The sequence below is a fragment of the Equus asinus genome, chromosome 17 (genome assembly GCF_041296235.1).
Source record: "Equus asinus isolate D_3611 breed Donkey chromosome 17, EquAss-T2T_v2, whole genome shotgun sequence".
Lineage (NCBI taxonomy): Eukaryota > Metazoa > Chordata > Mammalia > Perissodactyla > Equidae > Equus > Equus asinus.
In genome coordinates, this window is record NC_091806.1 from 43,566,069 (window position 1) to 43,584,079 (window position 18,011).

An 18,011-nucleotide genomic window follows, 5' to 3' on the forward strand; every position below is an offset into this window, starting at 1 on the left:
CAGCTGCCCGCCCCCGCCGGAACCCGCCGCCCGCCGCCGCCGCCGCGCGGGGCCCCGGCCAGAGGGCCCTCACCTGGGACCGCCGGCGGCCCGCAGATTCCTCCGGGCGGGGCGGGGAGGCGGGCGCGGACCTCCACCCGCCGGGCCCGCCGCATCCAAGCGGGAAACCGAGGTCGGGGGAGGAAGCCGGGCCTCGCCCGGGGCACGCGGACGATGGGAGGCCAGGTGGGACTGGAACCCAGGCTCTCAGCCCTTCCCCAGCTTCCCTTGCGCTTGTGGGGGTCTCACCCCAGCCCAACCCCCAAGTCAGTTCTCATGAGTACTGATCCACTTCCCTCTGAGGAGAGGACTCAAGGAAGGGGCACCCTTGGACCAGGTCCTAGAAGAACCTGGAGTCCAGAAGAACAGTAAGAACAAAGCTGGAAACCCAGCTTCCCTGCCAGCCCCCCTCTAAACGGCTTCCTGGTGCCCACTCTGCCTCCCTCCCTTCGCCTTGTCTGGCTGGGCTGGCTGGGCTGGTGGGGCTGGCTCTGGGCCTCAGACACTCTGGAATGGCCAAGGTCTGAGCTCAGGGCCTGGCCCCCTTCCCAGGCTAACAGCCGGGAGGAGGGGGGTGCTGCCTGAGGGCTCAGGGGGCTGGGGAGGGGCACAGCAGGGCCCCAGGGCAGGGGTGGGCAGGGGCTGGGAGGGGCCTTAAGTTTGGTCAGGGCTGGAGAGGAGCCAGGTCTGTGCTCTGGTCTAGAAGGGAGGCCCTGGAGGGCTGCAGTGTCCTGGGGCCCAGGCCCTAGGGGGTGTGCCTGGCAGGAGACCCCAGGGTTCTGTCTCTGACTCAGAACTCAGCAGGGGGTGGGTGTGACCAGGCACATCCAGAGCAGGACACTGCCAAATCAGGGTGGCACCAAACCCTGTCCTCTTGGGCACGAGGGGTGGCAGTCTGACCTGGGCTGGGAGTAGGGACTTGCCTTCAGTACACCTGTGCGAGGAACTCGTGGTTTTTACTTTAAGGGTGGGCTCATTTGGGTGGCTTCGCGGGGACTGAGGAAGACCCTTTTGTGGAGCCCGGGCCTGAATTGCTCAGGGGCCCTGTTCCTATAGCCTGGTGTTGCAGGGGTGGGGCGGGGTGATCCCGTGTCCCCAGGGGACCCCTGCTGCTGGAATCCAGCGTGGGGGTGTGAGGGGCAGCCCCACCCTTCCTGGGGTCACACTGAGGTGGGGAATAATACTGAGTGCTTCCCACCTGCCTAGGGCAGGGCTGAGCATTTTACAGGCATTTTCTCCTCACGCTCCTCTGCGCCTGAGGAGCAGGCTGTGGCTCACCTTGGAACACAGCACAGTCACACAAACCAGCAGTGGAGTCCTAATCTCTCTAAGACTCAGTTTTCTCACCTGTGAAATGGGGAATCTCTTCATTTAACAAACTGGAAACCTACCACAGGCCATGCTGGGTTTTTTTTTTTAAAGATTTTATTTTTCCTTTTTCTCCCCAAAGCCCCCCGGTACGTAGTTGTATATGTTTTTTAGTTGTGGGTCCTTCTAGTTGTGGCATGTGGGACGCCGCTTCAGCATGGCTTGATGAGCGGTGCCATGTCCACGCCCAGGATCCAAATCGGCAAAACCCTGGGCCGCCGAAGTGGAGCACGAGAACTTAACCACTCGGCCATGGTGCCGGCCCCTAGGCCATGCTCTTGCTAACAAACAGAACCAATCCCTGGCCTCCTGAAGCTTCTGTCCTGGAGGAGACAGACATGTGACAAATCAAATCGCAGATGTCCGTGGCTACAACAGAAGTCAGTGCTGCGGCAGAGAAGAGCTGGGAGCCGGGAACAAGGGCAGTGGGGGGACCTGGAGGTCCAGGAAGCCCCTCTAACAAGGGGACTTCTGAGCCGGAAGCTGGAGGAAGAGCAGGAGTCAGCAGGCTGCGCAGCCAGCAGGCTGAGGGAAGCCTGTAGGAGGCCCGAGGGATTGAGGGGACTGTGATGAAGAGATGGTTTACAAAGGGGCAGGCAGGGCTGAGGGATGGGAAAGAGTCCGTTCTTGTAGGAACCGAGAGAAGGCCAGCAGAGCAACAGGGAGAGAGAGCAGCAGAAGGTGCGAGGCCCCAGGGAGGAACCGGGCTTTTCTTCTCCCTGTGATGGGGCTGTGTCGGGGTGCTGTTGCCGTCATCCCAGGAGAGATGATAACTTGGATGCGGTGGACGTGTATTTGGAAGGTAGACTCCAAGACTGGGTGAAGTGGGAGGGTGCCGGAGAGGCAGGTGGCGTGAACGGCTCCCAGATTTCTGGCCTGAGTCCCTGGGTGGCCAAGGAAGATGATAGAGGAGAGGAAGACCCGGGGAAGGATCTAGAGCTCTGTTTGGGGCCTGCTGAATTTGAAATGTTTGTGTTATCCAAGTGGAGATGTCTCAGCCCAGGGGTCTGGAATTCAGACAGGACGTCTGGCCTGGAGACAATGACTCGGAATCCTCACCATACAGGGACATTTAGGACCGTGGAAAGGATGGGCTCAGCTCGGGAGAGAAGAGGGCTGGGGGCGAACCTGGGAGGTTACCACTCCCAGGTCAGAAGAAGGAGGCAGGGGCAGAAGTGACTCAGAAGGAGCAGAGAGGAAAACCGGGAGCGTGACGCAGGAAGAGCCAAGAGGAGAGAGTTCAGGGAGGAGGGTGCGGCCAACAGTGTCTAATGCTGCTGAGTCGGGTGGGGGTAATGACAGCCCTTCTTTAGGGGCTGCTGAGGGGGCTCAGTGACACAGAGTCACTATGAACGCAAGCACCCTGCCCAGTGTGTGGCCCATACTGAGTGCTGTTACTTATTGTCATTAGCAGACTCCTGAAGCTCGTCAGGGTCCAAGCAGGAAAGAGAGGTCACCCTCGTGCGGGTGATGGAGGGGACTAGAATGGAGGAACTGTTTACGAAGGGCTAAGGGGACCACCAAGGGCTGCTGGAGCCCTGGGACTAGCATCAGAGGGCAGCCCTGAGCCCCGCTGAGGGGACGCTGGAGCTGCAGGAGAGGGCTGCCCCACGAGAGCTGTGACTTCGGCAGACACCTGCAGCTCCTGTCCGCCTGCAGCCTGCGGGGAGGGAGCTGGGGAAATAAAAATTGCCCTCATCTCCTGTCCAGCCAGGCCTCCCAGGGGCTGAACCCTAAAGGGAGCCTGCGGGCATAGGAGCCTGGGGGTGCAGCACAGAGGTCAGCCTCGTGGCCCGGAGCAGGGAGGACATGCACGCAGGGTGGATCTGCAGGGCAGATCGCGACAGTCCAACACACGTGGGATCCTTGGCCTGTCCGCCTTTTCTAGCCTCGTCTCCTGTGTCACCACACCCAGCCACCCCATCTTGCTAGAATCTTCCGGCACATTCTCGTTCCTCCTAGACGTCAGTTCTCCTGTCAGTTCAAGGAGACCATGACCTTTGTGGTCATTCCAGATCATTTCTGCCGCCTAACAGGTCTCCCCACCGCTGCTCTGCCTGCTCTGGTCCCTCCTCCACCTGGTGCCAGGGTTACCTTTTAAAACCTAATTCCAACCATGCTCCTCCCAGCTTATAAAAGCTCCAGTAGCTTCCCTGGGCCTGCAAGGTCCTCTGGGCCCCAGAGGTGCTGAACCCAGTCCTTGGCCTGGGGCCAATCCTTTATGTCTAGGGTCCCTGCCTCCAGAAGTTCCATATATCTTTCTGTAAAACAGCCACCCGGCCCTCTGGGTCACATCGTCTGTTTGTTTCTTGCTGGCCCTCATCACAGCCTGAAATGTTCTTCTTCAGGGGTTTCTTTACTGCTTATCATTTGTCTCCCTGCCCTCCCAAGAAGGCACAACCTTGTCTCCAGATCCTAGCACACGACTTTGGCACGCAGAGGATGCTGAAGTTTGTTGACTGACTAATGGAGCGAGACCACAGAGCGCCCACCATTTACTGTGCCCTTTACCCTGTTACGTTATTTCATCCTCCCGGTGACCCTGAGGCTCTGAAAGATGAAACAATTAGATTCAGGTCATCTGGTGAGTGAGATGTGATAATTGAACTCAAGCCTGCCAGATCCCAAACCCACGCAGTGCTCCTGGGAGGGAGGGATGAGAGGCTCCCACAGATGTCCTCAGGATAGGTGGGTGGGGCCCTGAGGGCAACAAGGGGTTTTGCTGGAATGGGACAAAAAGGAGCCACAGGACCCAAGCCTAGGCATGTTCAGCCTGCTTGAATGTTAGGGGGCCCCTTTGTGCAGAGTGATTCTTGAGGCCCAGAGAAAGCAAGGGACCTGGCCGAGGTTATACAACCGGTCAGTGGCAGAGGCAGGACTCAGACCCGGGGCTCCGGGTGCCTCGTTGGGGGCTTGGCTGGACAGGGCAGCAGCAGCCTGCATAACGGAAGTCGTGTTTCAGGAGGCAGCGAGCACAGCCCTCGTTTTCTGGCATTAGATTTTCCTGGCTGCATCCCGTACCAGCTGTGAATTGGGAAAATTCTTCAACTTCTCAATGTCTCCATTTCCTCATTTTTAAACAGGAAGTCAAACAGGTGACATTTAGGAAGCCCTTCGTGGACCCTGGCCACAGGTAAGTCCTAGGCTGTCCTGGGGGAGGAGGAGAGCGACCATTGAGAGAGGCTGACCGCGCGCCAGGCTCTGCGCCACCCCTGTGAGTTCTCAGTGTCTTTGGGAAGCTTCCAGGCTCTGAAGAAAGAAATGGCTCTGGGAGTGGGTGGATTCTAAAGATGAGGGTTGGAAATTTCGGAGGCCTGGAGGGAACAATTCTGCCCTGAAGCATCTCTCTTCGAAGACACTTTCCTGAAAGTGGCTGTCACTGAATCCCTCTGATGCGCCACATGAAGGCGCTGAGAGATGAGATTGGCAAGTGAAATGAACCTGTCTTCACGCTTGATAAATCAGAGCGGATCGTCAGTCCTGCCACTCCTGTCCACCTTTCAAAGACAGGAGAGAGAATGGGACTCAATGCGCACTGCCCGATGGAGTCCCAGCCCTGCCACATACCAGCAGGGTGACCTGGATCTGTCTCTTAACCTATCCAAGCCTCACTTTCTGCACCTGCAAATTGGGGATGATAAGACCTAAGTCACGCTTTGTCCTGAGGACTAAATGAGATGTCATGGAAAGCTCTTAGCCCAGTGCCTGGCCCAAAGAAAACAGACACCAAAAGTTGAGTATTATTATTTTTATCACTGTATCATCCAGCCCTTTCCTGTTTCACAGAGATGTCAGGTCCGTTCACGTTGCAGTGAAAAACAGGAAGAAAAGCTGACCCCTTTGGGTGCCTGTTCGTGTGAAAATACAATAACATAAGTTATGATTTTCAGAGCCACGGCTACACGGCATAGGCCACTTGTTGGCAGGCCCTGTGAACCTGGCCCACGAACTGAGGCAGTCAAGGGGCGCCTGTAACTGAGCTGTGTGTGAATATGCTGCCATGGTGTTTGCTGTCACTTGGGAATGGCCTGACTGCTGTCGTGTCGACCTTGCCACAGATAGGGACAGATGTTGGGCTGGCTCACATGATGGTAGGCAAGGGTCTGAAAGAGGCCCAACCCACTGCTTCCCAACAGCTAGTCTGCCCACCGTGACTGCTGTAAACGGGCCTTACCACCAGCACTTCTGGAACCTTCTGTGTGCCCACCCCTTGTCAGGGACAGGTCTGAGATTTTTCCCTACTTGCAAACTAACAAGTGACCCAGCCACAAGTTCGTGCATGCTGGGAGAAGACAGGAGATTCTCGGGTCAGAGACAAAGGACTTTATTACTCATGGCACAGTAAACAGCATGAGCATCAGCATATTGATGTCAGTTCCCTTGTCCCCAAGTCCCATGGGGGTGGCACCAAGGGGTTCAGATAGATGCCTGCACACAGTGGATTGCAGTATGGAAGAGGACCCTAAACGTAGGGAACCCAAATCTTTTCCAATGGCCAGTAAGCATGCTACCCTTTGCTTTGGAGGGAGACACTGTCTCCATCTTCTCTGGCTGTTCACTGTACCAACAACCTTGAGAAGAGAGTCCAGGACAAAGGCAGTCGGTGCCTTGCTTGAAAAGCATGCAGAAAGTCAAGAGACCCCTGGATAATTGTCTTACAATAATATCTACCCCTCATTTCTGCTGGCTTGGCTTTTGGAAAATTCTCCCACGAGTTCACCACTCTGTTGGCAAATCTGATCAACAGACGCTAGGACAAATCTTTTCAATCTGTCACACCCAGCATTTAGTTAACGCTACTATCACCAGGGCTCCAAGCAGCAGGATGAGACCAACTTGTAGTACTGACCTCAACCATGCCCCTAGACCCACCTTAGAAAGCCAGGTAGCTTGCTCCTTAGGTCTCTGTATCCACCTTTCCACTGGCCTGAGGCATTAATCCAGGTACAGGAGGATATATGAACAATTGCACAGATTCTGCCTTGGCCTGCAAGGAAGAAGTCCAGGGAAATTCTATCAGCCATGGCAACCTTGGTCAGTGAATTGAGGCCATCCTGAATGCCTTCCAGGCCAACGTGGTGTCGTTGATCACTTTGGCTAAAGTCAGGGATAAATTACAAGTCACCCTGTTTTCAGGAGAAAGGCAAGTTAATGTGTGACTTCCACATAAGTCGTGCCGTCTCAAGGATGCATGTGGTGCTTCTGGGAAGAAACATGGTGCCCCCTGAGTGAGACCTACATCGGTTAGGGGAGCCCAGGTTGACGGTGCCTCCAACGTGGCCTCCCTGCAGGCTGGTAGGCCTTAGGGCTCCCAGTCCAATTCAAATGATGGAGTCTAGTCCTTGTTTTTGGAGGAACTGAATAAGGACAGTCAGTCCAATCTGTCCCATTTGTCCATGCCACCAGCCAGATGGCATTCATCCACCCCGTGGAATGACTGAGTGATCATGGCTACAGGATTGGGGATGGGGAAGATATCCGAGGTGTTGGCGTTGACAGGGTTTTATGTGGAGGTACAGGAGCTGAGGCTCCCCCTCGTTGCTTCTAGTCTCTTCGTAAGGTTAAGCTGAACGCCAACCAAATCAAGGTAAGAACTGTCTAGTGGAGCATGGCAGACCCTGCCATCAGTTAAATTTAAATCACTTGCCATAGTTTGGGAGAGTTGGGCCAGCATGTTTTTCTCAGTGAGGAAGGCTCCAGGTGGTTTGGAAAGAGAAGATCATTAATGTCTCTCCTTCTACCATGTCTCCCGGGCCTGACATGTTCCCTCCCCAGGTGCCAAGGTTGTTCTCCCTCTACTGTCGCAAAAATTGATGTGTTCTAGTCCAATAACTAGAACGTCACCATTTTTCCAATCATCCGCCACTCACACCTTTCATCCGGAAGTGTCAGGTACAAGAAGGACAGGACATTTTGTGTGTGTGTGTGAGGAAGATTGTCCCGGAGCTAACATCTGTGCCAATCTTCCTCTATTTTGTATGTGGGATGCTGCCACAGCATGGCTTGATGAGTGGTGTATAGGTCCGCACCTGGGATCTGAACCTGCAAATCCCAGGGCCGCTGAAGCGGAACACGTGAACTTAATCATTACACTACCGGACCAGCCCCAGGACGTTTTTATAAAACTTACAGAGACTCATTATGTCCCCACTCCACATTTGGCCCACTGTTGGGGGACTCAAAGAGAGGGGTGTACACACTGAGTGCTCTAGTCATTCTCATGATCCAGGACCACATCAGTCCAACAACAGAATCCATGTGGTTGAACTATAATTCACTTTGAGTCTCCTAGGCCCCTCTTTGACTGGGCTGCCACCTGGGAATTGCACCAACCAGTCTGGCTGGGGCTGCTGTGAGGGGAAAGAAAGAAGCATTATGTTCAGGAATGGTGAGCATGGAATCCTGAATTTTCAAAACTGGTCTCACCCCTCTCATCTTGATCATTATGAAGGACATGGCCAAGAGGATGTGACCCCATCCTGAGGACAGCCACATTCATGATTGAACTTCCATACTGAGGTGTATGGACCAGGAGGGAGAGCCAGAAATGTTTTTGAGTTGATTTTTGAGGAGGCTATTTCAATGCTCAACAGTACCATATGACTGTGGATGATGGGGAGTATGGAAGGACTGCCAAATAGCTAGGCCATCAGCCCGATGTTGAGTAGCTTTGGGGATAAAAGGTGCACCATCATTAGGCTTCAAGCGGTCCAGAAAGTCAAAAACATGACACAGATTAGTCTCAAGAACCACAATGGTGTGGCCAGAGTTGGCTGATTGGACTGAAACAGTTCCACTTCAACCTGAAAAAGTGTGAGGCACCACTGATAGCCCCAAGAAGTCAAAGGTCCTGTGCATTTAGTCGCAATGCCACATACACTGTGGCTTCCCTCTTTGCAGGGCAAACAGGTGAACTTTTGGCAGGAATCACAAGTCTGGCATGGAATGGTAACCTCTGCATCAGAAGCATAGAGTCCTTTACTTTGTGCCCACTCCATGATGGTGGACATGTTGCCATGTATGTTATGATGATGGATCCAGGCAGAAAGGGAGACAATCTGGGAAGTACAGCCTCGATCAACACCTTGATTCCTGTCAGTCTCATCAGAGAATGGGCCCTTAGCATGGGTACCTACATAAGTGATCTAGATGGTTGATCAGCTGTGATTTGTTTCCACAGTTAGCTGAAAACATTGCCATCCAAAGCCCTCTACTGAGCAGGAGACAATTTCTATTACTGATATTGTCTATCTCACATTTGGGGATTACTTGACTCAGCAACCATAGCCACGTTGCTTTCCTGCTGGAGATGCAAGGTTCACACTCTTTTGCTGACAAGGACTTGAGTTGATCAGTCTAGCTAAAGGTTTGTCCATTTTGTTGATCTTTTCAAAGAACTAACTTGTAAGTTAGTTGATATTCTCTCATCTTTACTAGAGCCTTCTTTCTGCTTGATTTGGGTTTAGTTTGCTCTTCTTTTCCTAACTCCTTAAGATGGAAGCTTAGGTTATTGATTTGAGACCTTTTTCATTACAAGAATTTACAACTATAAATTTCCCTCTAAGCACTGCTTTGGCTGCATCTCATAAGTTTTGGTATGTTGTGTTTTCATTTTCATTAATCTCAAATTATTTTCTAATTTCTTTTGTGATTCTTCTATGACCCATTAGTTAGTGAGGAGTATGTTGTTTAACTTCCACATACTTGTGAATTCCTCATTTCCTTCTGTTATTGATTCCTAATTTCATCCCATTGTGATCTGAGAACACAGTATGATTTCAACCCTTTTAAATTTGCTGAGACCTGTTTTATGGCCTAACATATGGTCTTTCCTTGAGAGTTTTCCATGTATTCTTGAGAATAATATGAATTCTGCTGTCTTTGGGTGGAGTATTCTATAGATGTCCTTCAGGACTCAGGCTTGACTTGCACAGCTGTGACTTTTCTTTTTTAAGGAGACCACCTTGATAGAGGGTATTTCTGTCCTATTGTCATAATAACATCTCTTGTTTTTGCCTTGTTTTAATATAAAGGCTAGGAGAGTCTTCCAGGGCAGTGGAGCTGATCACAAGAATTTATCTAGGGTTTTCTGCGTCACATTTATCAGCATCATAAACCTAAACTAAGACAATAAGAGCCCAAAGAATAATCAATGCCTCATCTGTGTTTTCCTATGGAAGTTTGTCTGTCTCAAGGAAATCTCCCTAAGAGGGATGAAGCTCCCTTGTAGCAGACAGGACCCAGTGGAAAAAAAAAAAAAAAACCCTGAGACCTTTTACTGTCATCTTGGAATGGATACAAGGTTGGCGTGATAGACTGTAGGAGGGGCTGAGCTGTACGATGGTCTAGCTCCTGCCAGTCTTCCTTACCAAGCATCACATGCCCTGCTCCTCATCTCCCAAGTGAGCCAACCAAAGGTCTAATGATTCATCTGGGTTTTGTCCATAGCAGTAGTGAATTTCCATCCATTCATGTTTAGTGTATGTTTGTGTCTATAAGTGCTGTCTGAAGGGGGGTGGAAACTTCTGAACTCCCAGGATGAGTCTTAGTACTGGTTGTTACAATGACGCAGACCTGAGGCCGACCACTGGTTGGTGAGGAGCTACCCCACCTCTCCCCAACCGTACCCAGAGGAGATTAGCAACTACCAGGGCGATGCCTGGTAACTGACTTTGCTTCAAAGCCAACTTCCTGGTACTCGACCTGCAACTCCCTTACTAATTCCTTCTCATGAACAAGAAATGAAACTGAAGAACCTTTATTGTTTGGTTGACTATACAATTGGGTCAACATATGTGCTGCGATTCCCTTGGTCTTTCCTCAAAACATGTTAATCAGCCCATGAGGTCCTCATCCTTCCTCTTACAGAAAACCGTGTTTCTGTCAGCATCCCACCCTCATGGCCAAAACGATCAAGAACTGTGAAAAGTCTTTGATTTTACCCTATTTTCAAACAAATAAGTTAGAGTGACACAAGTTCATGGATGCTGGCAGAAGACCTGAGACTTCTGGATCAAAGACAAAGGACTACTACAGCACAACAAGCATTAGGAATGTGAGTGTATTTGTATCACTTCCCCTTACCCTCAAGTCTCATGATGGCAGTGCAGATGGACTCACACAGATGTCTACACACATGGTATGTTGTGTTACAGGAGAGGGACTCTGAGCTTAGGGCACCCAAATATTGTGTAGTGGGCAGTAACTTTGCCTGCCCTTTGCTCTAGAGGGAGCCACCATCTCTGTTGTCCAAGGCTGTCCACTATACAAAGATCTGGGAAAAGACAGCCCAGAACAAAGATGGTGCCTCTGCTGACTAGACCTGCAGAAATGCGAGAGACTGGGAGAGAACTAGCTGCTATCACCTCTGCCCTCACATCTCAATAAATTCTCACAGCAACCCCTCCGAGTCGGTATAACCAGCCCTGTTTACAGATGAGGAGTTGAAGTCCAGAAAGGTCAAGTAAATTACTCCAGGTGACACAGCCAGTAAACAGCAGATTCAGGATCAAACCCAGGCCTGCCTGATTCCAGGCGTGTGCCTTGTCCACCTGCCTGTGGAACTTGAGGCAGGGAGCGGCCCTGAGGGGACAAAGATGATGGGACTCCCCTTGAGGAGTGGGAGAGGAGGAATGCAGGGAGAGTGGGAAGAGACGAGGGGGGCCAGAGGCCCATTTGTAGGACCTTGGAGACCATCGTAAAGAGTTTGGATTTTTGTCTAAATGTGATGGGGAGATGCCAGAGGGTTTTAAGCAAAAGAGTGACATGATCTGATTTATATTTTAAAAGAATTACTCAGTCTCCTGCTCTGTAAAATGGGGATAACAGTAGTACCTACCCCATTAGGTCATGAGGAGTAAATGCAAGGGGATTAAGTGGGAGGATGAGTAAGGGTCTTGGTACCAGGCAGAATAGGCCATGATGGACATTGGATATTGGCCATGATGATGACCACACAGAAGGGCACATTGAGGAATTCAAGCTCAGAGCCAAAGATGGTAAGGACCTGGAGGGTCTTTGCATACAGACTAGAGTCCAAGAGTCCCTCTAGCCAGCTTGGCAGAACTGACCTGGGATCAGGCCCTGCGTCAGGTACACTACTGCCCGAAAGTCTGCTGGTCGATGGAGAGAGGGAAGAGGGGAATAGGGCTCCCCAGGTAAGCAGGAGGCAGCAAGGGTCAGAAAATGGCAGTCCCGGGGAGTCTATGTAGGAGGAAGATGGGGCTAGGGGGATGGCACTCAATCTTCAGGTAAGACGGAGAAAGCGTGTGCTGTCCGGTCAAAGAAGAAGGTTGCCGCTGAGATTAGGATGGTCTAAGTCCCAGCTCCTTCTCCACTGCCGTGGTGTACAGCCTTGAGGCACAGGCTGCACGTCCGGGGACTGCTGCCTGCCCCATCTGGCTTCTCCAAATCTCAAAACAGAGGATGTGTATGGAAAAAGAACACAGAAGAAAAAAAAAAAATCACCTGGGGCTGGCCCCGTGGCCGAGTGGTTAAGTTCGTGCGCTCTGCTGCAGGCGGCCCAGTGTTTCGTTGGTTCGAATCCTGGGCGCGGACATGGCACTGCTCATCAAGCCACGCTGAGGCAGCTCCCACGTGCCACAACTAGAAGGACCCACAAGGAAGAATATATACAACTATGTACCAGGGGGCTTTGGGGAGAAAAAGGAAAAAAATAAAATCTTAAAAAAAAAAAGAGAGAGAGAAAAAAATCACCAAGGTCAATGTTCAGGGAGCACTGGTAACTTTAATAGCAACCCACTCAAGGAGAACATAACAGTCACAAGTATTTGTAATAAGCCCTCATCACCACCCTCCAGCAGACATCCCTCAGCTGCAGCCAGGACCGGAACTGCGCATGCCCAGCACAGCGCTTTTCCGGTCAGCAGGCTTTTCGCTGGTGGCATCAGTCCCAGGCCCTGGGGGTAGAGGGTGGGCAGAATGGGACACAGAACCGGCTGAAGGGGAGGAGTCTTGAAATAGGATGAAAGGTGAAGCGAAGACGATCCCCGCCTGGCCTGCCTCGGTTGAAGCGAGAAGCACTGGGGCCTGAGGAGGCCGCACGCGGGCAAGGGGCCGTTTGTCACTATCACGGGTGCTGTTGTTGTTGTGAGAGCGCCACGGCCCTGCGGGCCCCCAGTCCGGTGTGTGCGGAAAGGGAACCCCCAAGGGAGGCCAAGGCCAGCAGGGATTTCTCAAGCCAGGGGCTCCCCACCACCCGCGGCGGGCAGGAAGGGCGACCCTGCGCAGCCACTTCCGGGTCCTGCGACCTGAGCGGCGTTACCACGGAGACGCCCCTCCCGAGGCCTGGCCAGTCGAAAGTTTTGCCGGTTGGGCTCCCGGGGAGGGGCGCGCCAACGGGGCGGGGCCAAGTCGGCAGCAGACACGCCCCACTCTGGGCAGCGCGACTTCGGAGGAGCACAGCGAGCGTCATTTCCGCCCTCAGCCTCCGCCCAACGAGGAGGGGGCGGGGCCGGCGGAAGGCGCGCCGCTTGAGCGTCACCTCCGGCGAGCCTAGCGGCGACAACGGCAACATGGCCCTAAACGGCGCTGGTGAGGACTTGGGTTGCCAGGGCCTGTGGCTGTGGGGTACGGGAGGCAGCGTGCTCAGGCGAGACCCCCCGGTCCCTTGTGCCTCTCTTCCCCCAGAAGCCGACGATTTCTCCTGGGAGCCTCCGACCGAAGCGGAGACGAAGGTGCTGCAGGCGCGACGGGAGCGGCAGGATCGCATCTCCCGACTCATGGGCGACTACCTGCTGCGTGGTTACCGCATGCTGGGGGAGACGTGCGCGGACTGCGGGGTGAGCAGAGACTCGGGCCGTGGGATCGGGCATGGGGCCGCGGACTAGGCCGCACGGCCCTTCCCCGACTCTCCCTTCTGGACCTCATTGCCCAGCGTCTCACCCCTGCCCCCTGTGCTTTCTATTCTCTAGACGATCCTCCTCCAAGACAAACAGCGGAAAATCTATTGCGTGGCTTGTCAGGAGCTCGACTCAGACGTGGATAAAGATAATCCGGGTGAGAGGATGAGTGTGCTTGGTGGGGCAGAAGCGTGGTGTTAGAGGCCCGGGAACAGTGGGCCTGGGAGGTGACAGTGGAGTCTGTGGGTGGGGCCGAGGTAAGGTGCGTTCCCCTTTCAGCTCTAGAAAGGCCCATTCATTCAGTAACAGCTCCAAGCACGTCTTGTGTGCCAGACACTATGGAGAGTCTGAACTCAATCAGCCATAGTCCTGATGGGAGAGATGAAGCAAGGGCATAAGTAACTCTGATACAAAGAAGAAAATGGATGAGCTGCTTTATAGAGGGGCAAGGAAAACATCTCAAGCACAGAGAGAGCAGTAAAGAGTAAGGAGGTGGCTCAGGACTGAGGCTGGCTGGGCATCCTGACCATTCCACCCACTTTCTCCTCTTTTAGCTCTGAATGCCCAGGCTGCCCTCTCCCAAGCTCGGGAGCACCAGCTCGCCTCTGCCTCGGAGCTCCCCTTGGGCTCTCGGCCTGCCCCTCAGCCCCCAGTACCCCGGCCCGAGCACTGTGAGGGAGCTGCAGCAGGGCTCAAGGCAGCTCAGGGGCCACCCCCTGCTGCTGTGCCTCCAAATGCAGCTGTCGTGGCCTGCACCCAGGAGGCCCTCCTGCAGAAGCTGACCTGGGCCTCGACGGAGCTGGGCTCTAGCACCTCCCTGGAGACCAGCATCCAGCTGTGCAGCCTTATCCGGGCATGTGCTGAGGCTCTGCACAGCCTGCGGCAGCTGCAACACTAAGAATCCCCTGCTGAGAAAAACCCTCCAGAAAAACAGCTGTTCCTCTTGTGTGGTTTGTTCTTTTCTTGGTTCTGAGCGTGCATGCCACCCCAGCTCCACTCGCCTTTTTCTTGCTTTTGGCCTCTCCCCCTACCACTGTCTGCTCTCCTTGATGCCTTGAGAGATGAGTTGGGCTTGTTTCTGCTCAGTTTCCCCACTCAGAGGTTGAGGGGGGACGGAGAGGGCTATGTGATAGTTTTTTTCTGAGGAGGAGGCCACAGCGTCCTCGAAGGGAGGGATGGACCTCTGCAGGACCCCTGCAGGCTTCTCCGCCGTGCTGTGCTCATCCCCACCCCTGAGTGAGATTTGGGGCTCCAGTCTCCTGGTAGCTTCTCCTCCTTCGCCTGAGCAGCCTGATACCCTCCTGCCCAGCCCAGGTACTCAGACACTGACAGGGCATCAGATTGCACGGTAGTGACCAAGTGTGGACTTAACCCAGTCTCTTGACCACCACTTTTAGATCCTTTTCCTTGGGAGTTATAACTGGGCAGAATAATTTAACACAGTCTTCGGGGGCGGGGGGAGGAAAAAGAGTCGTGAAGGAACCGGGCCTGCCGCTTTTGGCTTCTTTCCTCCTCCCCTTTTCCGTCTCCCCTTCGGTCGGTGCCGCAGCCGTTGCCCTTTTAAGAGAGGCCCCGCCCGCCCGGAGGGGGTGGGGCAGGGGCGGAGTCGGAGGAGTCGGGGAAGGAACAAAGCGCGGCCTGCGGGCGGCGGCCCCGGCGGAGCTTTGGAGGGAGGGCGGCGGTATCGCCGTCCGCGGCGGCCCGGCCATGAATGGGCTGCCCTCGGTCGAGGCGCCGGGCGGCGCGGGCTGCGCCCTGGCTGGGCTCCCGCCGCTACCGCGCGGCCTCAGCGGTCTTCTGAACGCGAGCGGAGGCTCGTGGCGGGAGCTGGAGCGCGTCTACAGCCAGCGCAGCCGCATCCACGATGAGCTGAGCCGCGCCGCCCGCGTCCCGGACGGGCCCCGCTCCGCCGCCGGCGCCGCCTGCGCGGGACTCGCCGCCGGCCCCTCCGGCCCGCGTCGCCCTGTCAACCTGGACTCGGCACTAGCGGCGCTGCGCAAGGAGATGGTGAGTAGTTGGGTCCCGGGCCAGCTGGGCGGGGGGCTGCCGCCGGGCAGAAGATCCTGGCGCGGGGCAGAGCGCAGAGGCGGGGAACCAGGTATGCGGCTTGGGTCTCAGGACCTGCAGAAGCCCGTGGGGTCAGACGGGATGTGGTGACAGTAATTATAGTTACCGTTTATAGCGAAAGTTGCCGTGCATTTTTAAATGCTTTGCTTGTGTTATTTTATTCCATCCTGTTAGATGAATGTTGTCCCCATTTTACAGATGAGGGTCGGTGACTTGTCTAAAGATTCGTAGCTTGCAAGTGGCATCTGATGTCCACAAAAACTTGTTCTGGGGAAGGTACAGGAAGATTGGCTTGGGCTGAGGGTGGCCTGGACCCCAACCCCAGCCCACCCTCAGTCTTTTGCAGGTGGGGCTGCGGCAGCTGGACATGTCCCTGCTCTGCCAGCTGTGGGGCCTGTACGAGTCGATCCAGGACTACAAGCACCTGTGCCAAGACCTGAGCCTGTGCCAGGACCTGTCATCCTCCCTGCACTCGGACAGCTCCTACCCACCTGATGCTGGCCTGTCTGATGACGACGAGCCTCCTGATGCCAGCCTGCCCCCGGACCCGCCACCCCTCACTGTGCCCCAGACGCACAATGCCCGTGACCAGTGGCTGCAGGACGCCTTCCACATCAGCCTCTGAAGAGCTGGGGGAGCGAGGGGCATGCACCCGTGCAAAAGGCTCAGAAACTCACCCCTCAGCAAGGATTCAGACTATAGTGCCTGCTTTCCCCATACCAGCTCACCTCAAGGAGCTCAAGGCTTGCGCCCCTCAGAGGCAAAACTGCCGACCCCTCTCCCCCGTCTTGGGTTAGCTGGCACTGGGGTGGGCACCTGGCTACAGCCTCTGCCCCCGGCACTGGACCTCCACTTCTCCCACATGTGTGCACCCCAGCTTGGCCAACCCTCAGTCTGGCGGTGGGGCCCAAAGCATCTTGCGCTCCCCTTGGCGCCTCTGCATTAGGAGGAGTTCCTGGCTCCCACCTCCTTTTCACCTTTTGCTGCTGTTGGCAGCTGCTGGCTCAGGGGCATCCCACCTTTGGTCCCTGGGTTCCACTGCCCTGGACAAGGGCTCCAGAACCCATTCCTGCACCCACCCACGGCGGGGAGGGCCAAGGCTCCGTGCTGGATATTTAAGTTTAGGGGCCAGCCTCCTGGGTGCATAGATAAATAAATACTCTCAGCGTTCTTGTGTTCTGACTGCCTGGCTCTCGGGTGAGAAGACCGCGGAGTTTCTGGCAAGTGCCGCCCCGCGCTCCGCCGGCAGGTGGCGCCCGAGACCCCGACTGGAAGCGAAGCGTGGCGGTGGCACGGTGCAAAGCCTCCCTCCCCGGGCGGGGGTGCCCAGCGTTCCCAGCTGGCTAAGCCTGGTCCCGCGGTTGTGTGACTGTGGGCGAGTCACTTCCCCTCTCTTGCCGGAGGCCTGGGAGCCCAACTCCCCTCCCCACTCGCTTTGGGCTTTCCTGGCCGGCCGGGAAGGAAGGAGAAGGAGCCGCCCATCTTGAGGAGAGAAACTTTCCACCCCGAGTGGAGGCGGAGTTGGGGCGGCACAGGAAATGGGTGGGCCCTGGCCGGCGGGCCGAGGGGCCCCTCGGCAGGAGAGGGAGAGGGGAAGGCGCCTCCAAGAAGGCCTGGAAGCTAGTGAGTGCCCTATGGGTGGGAGGAAAGAGCTGCAGAGGCAGAAGATGATGTCGTGGTGCCCCAGGCCTCCCCAGAGGCCAGACAAGCCCTGGAGAGGAGATGGGGGAAGGGCCCCAGATTTGGTGCAGGAGATCCCAGGGGCGCTGAGAGGTGATTGGGGTCCCAGACAGACCGCCTGGCTCCCCCTACAGTACTTGGGACCTTTAGGGTTGTAGATAAAAGGCTTTCTCTTACAGAGGACATGGAGGACCACACCTCTGCGACTGGGAGCCAAACCCAGTGTGACGTGCGCTGAAAGAAGCTTGCACCTTTGGGGACAGTGGGGGCTCAGACCACACACACAACACCCCCATAACTTCCTGAGAGGAAGAGCGGACCTCGAAATTGCACACTTAGGCTCACAGGCCTCTCATCCCCGAGTTCTGCTGCATAGTCACTTGCCTCCCGGAGACAACTCAGCTGGCACTCCTGGCAGATCAGATGTCCTGTTCAAACCTAGTGTTTACCAAGCACCAGGCTTCCGTCCATTCACAAACCCTGCAGAGCGCTGGCACCGGGGGAGGGGCCCGGCCCACTTCTGGCCCCAGGGCAGTTCTCTAACTCCCGCCCTGACACCCACAGCGGCTCATTACCCCACAAGGCGGTGGGGAGGCGATAAGGGCTCTAATCTAGGTGTGAACAGAGCGGCTAACGCCTGTGACAGGCATCTCAGGGGAAGGAGAGTAAACACACACGCACCTTCCTGTCCATGATAACGGATTCCATTTAATGAGACCTCGCAAAATCAGCCAGGCTCCCTACTAAATGCTTTCCAAGGTTTCAGCCACTCAAGGACTCTGTAAAAGCTGGAACTATAATTATCCCTATTTAACAGAGGCAGAAACTGAGGCTCAGAGTGTTAGCGCTCTGCCCAAGGTCACACACTTGAAAGGAGCTCCTTGTGGGATGTTGGAACCATCTTCCCACTTGACAGTTGAGGAGTCAGGTTCCCGGACCAGCGAATGGATGCTGCCCACAGGTAGGGCCACCCAGCTTGGCCCCTGACCCTGTGCC

The 18,011-nt window shown here is 55.0% G+C and overlaps 2 protein-coding genes across 4 annotated transcripts; both read left to right on the forward strand.

The window, feature by feature from the left end:
• Window positions 1-44: 44 nt before the first annotated feature.
• On the forward strand, window positions 45-14,214 carry ZNRD2 (zinc ribbon domain containing 2). Of its 3 annotated transcripts, XM_070488184.1 has the most exons (5): window positions 145-225; window positions 4,491-4,540; window positions 13,057-13,208; window positions 13,341-13,425; window positions 13,823-14,214. In XM_070488184.1, exons 3-5 carry the CDS (start codon window positions 13,149-13,151, stop codon window positions 14,164-14,166), a joined length of 489 nt encoding a protein of 162 aa, XP_070344285.1. In that variant the 5' UTR covers window positions 145-225; window positions 4,491-4,540; window positions 13,057-13,148; the 3' UTR covers window positions 14,167-14,214. The 3 variants fall into 3 exon arrangements, with proteins under 3 accessions (XP_070344286.1, XP_070344285.1, XP_014700324.1); XM_070488185.1 differs by lacking the exon at window positions 4,491-4,540 and having other exon boundaries at window positions 45-225; XM_014844838.3 differs by lacking the exons at window positions 145-225; window positions 4,491-4,540 and adding an exon at window positions 12,285-12,960.
• A 27-nt stretch (window positions 14,215-14,241) lies between these two features.
• Window positions 14,242-16,505, forward strand: FAM89B (family with sequence similarity 89 member B). The gene is made up of 2 exons (XM_014844840.3): window positions 14,242-15,275; window positions 15,682-16,505. Exons 1-2 carry the CDS (start codon window positions 14,976-14,978, stop codon window positions 15,958-15,960), a joined length of 579 nt encoding a protein of 192 aa, XP_014700326.2. The 5' UTR covers window positions 14,242-14,975; the 3' UTR covers window positions 15,961-16,505.
• The last annotated feature ends 1,506 nt before the right edge of the window (window positions 16,506-18,011 follow it).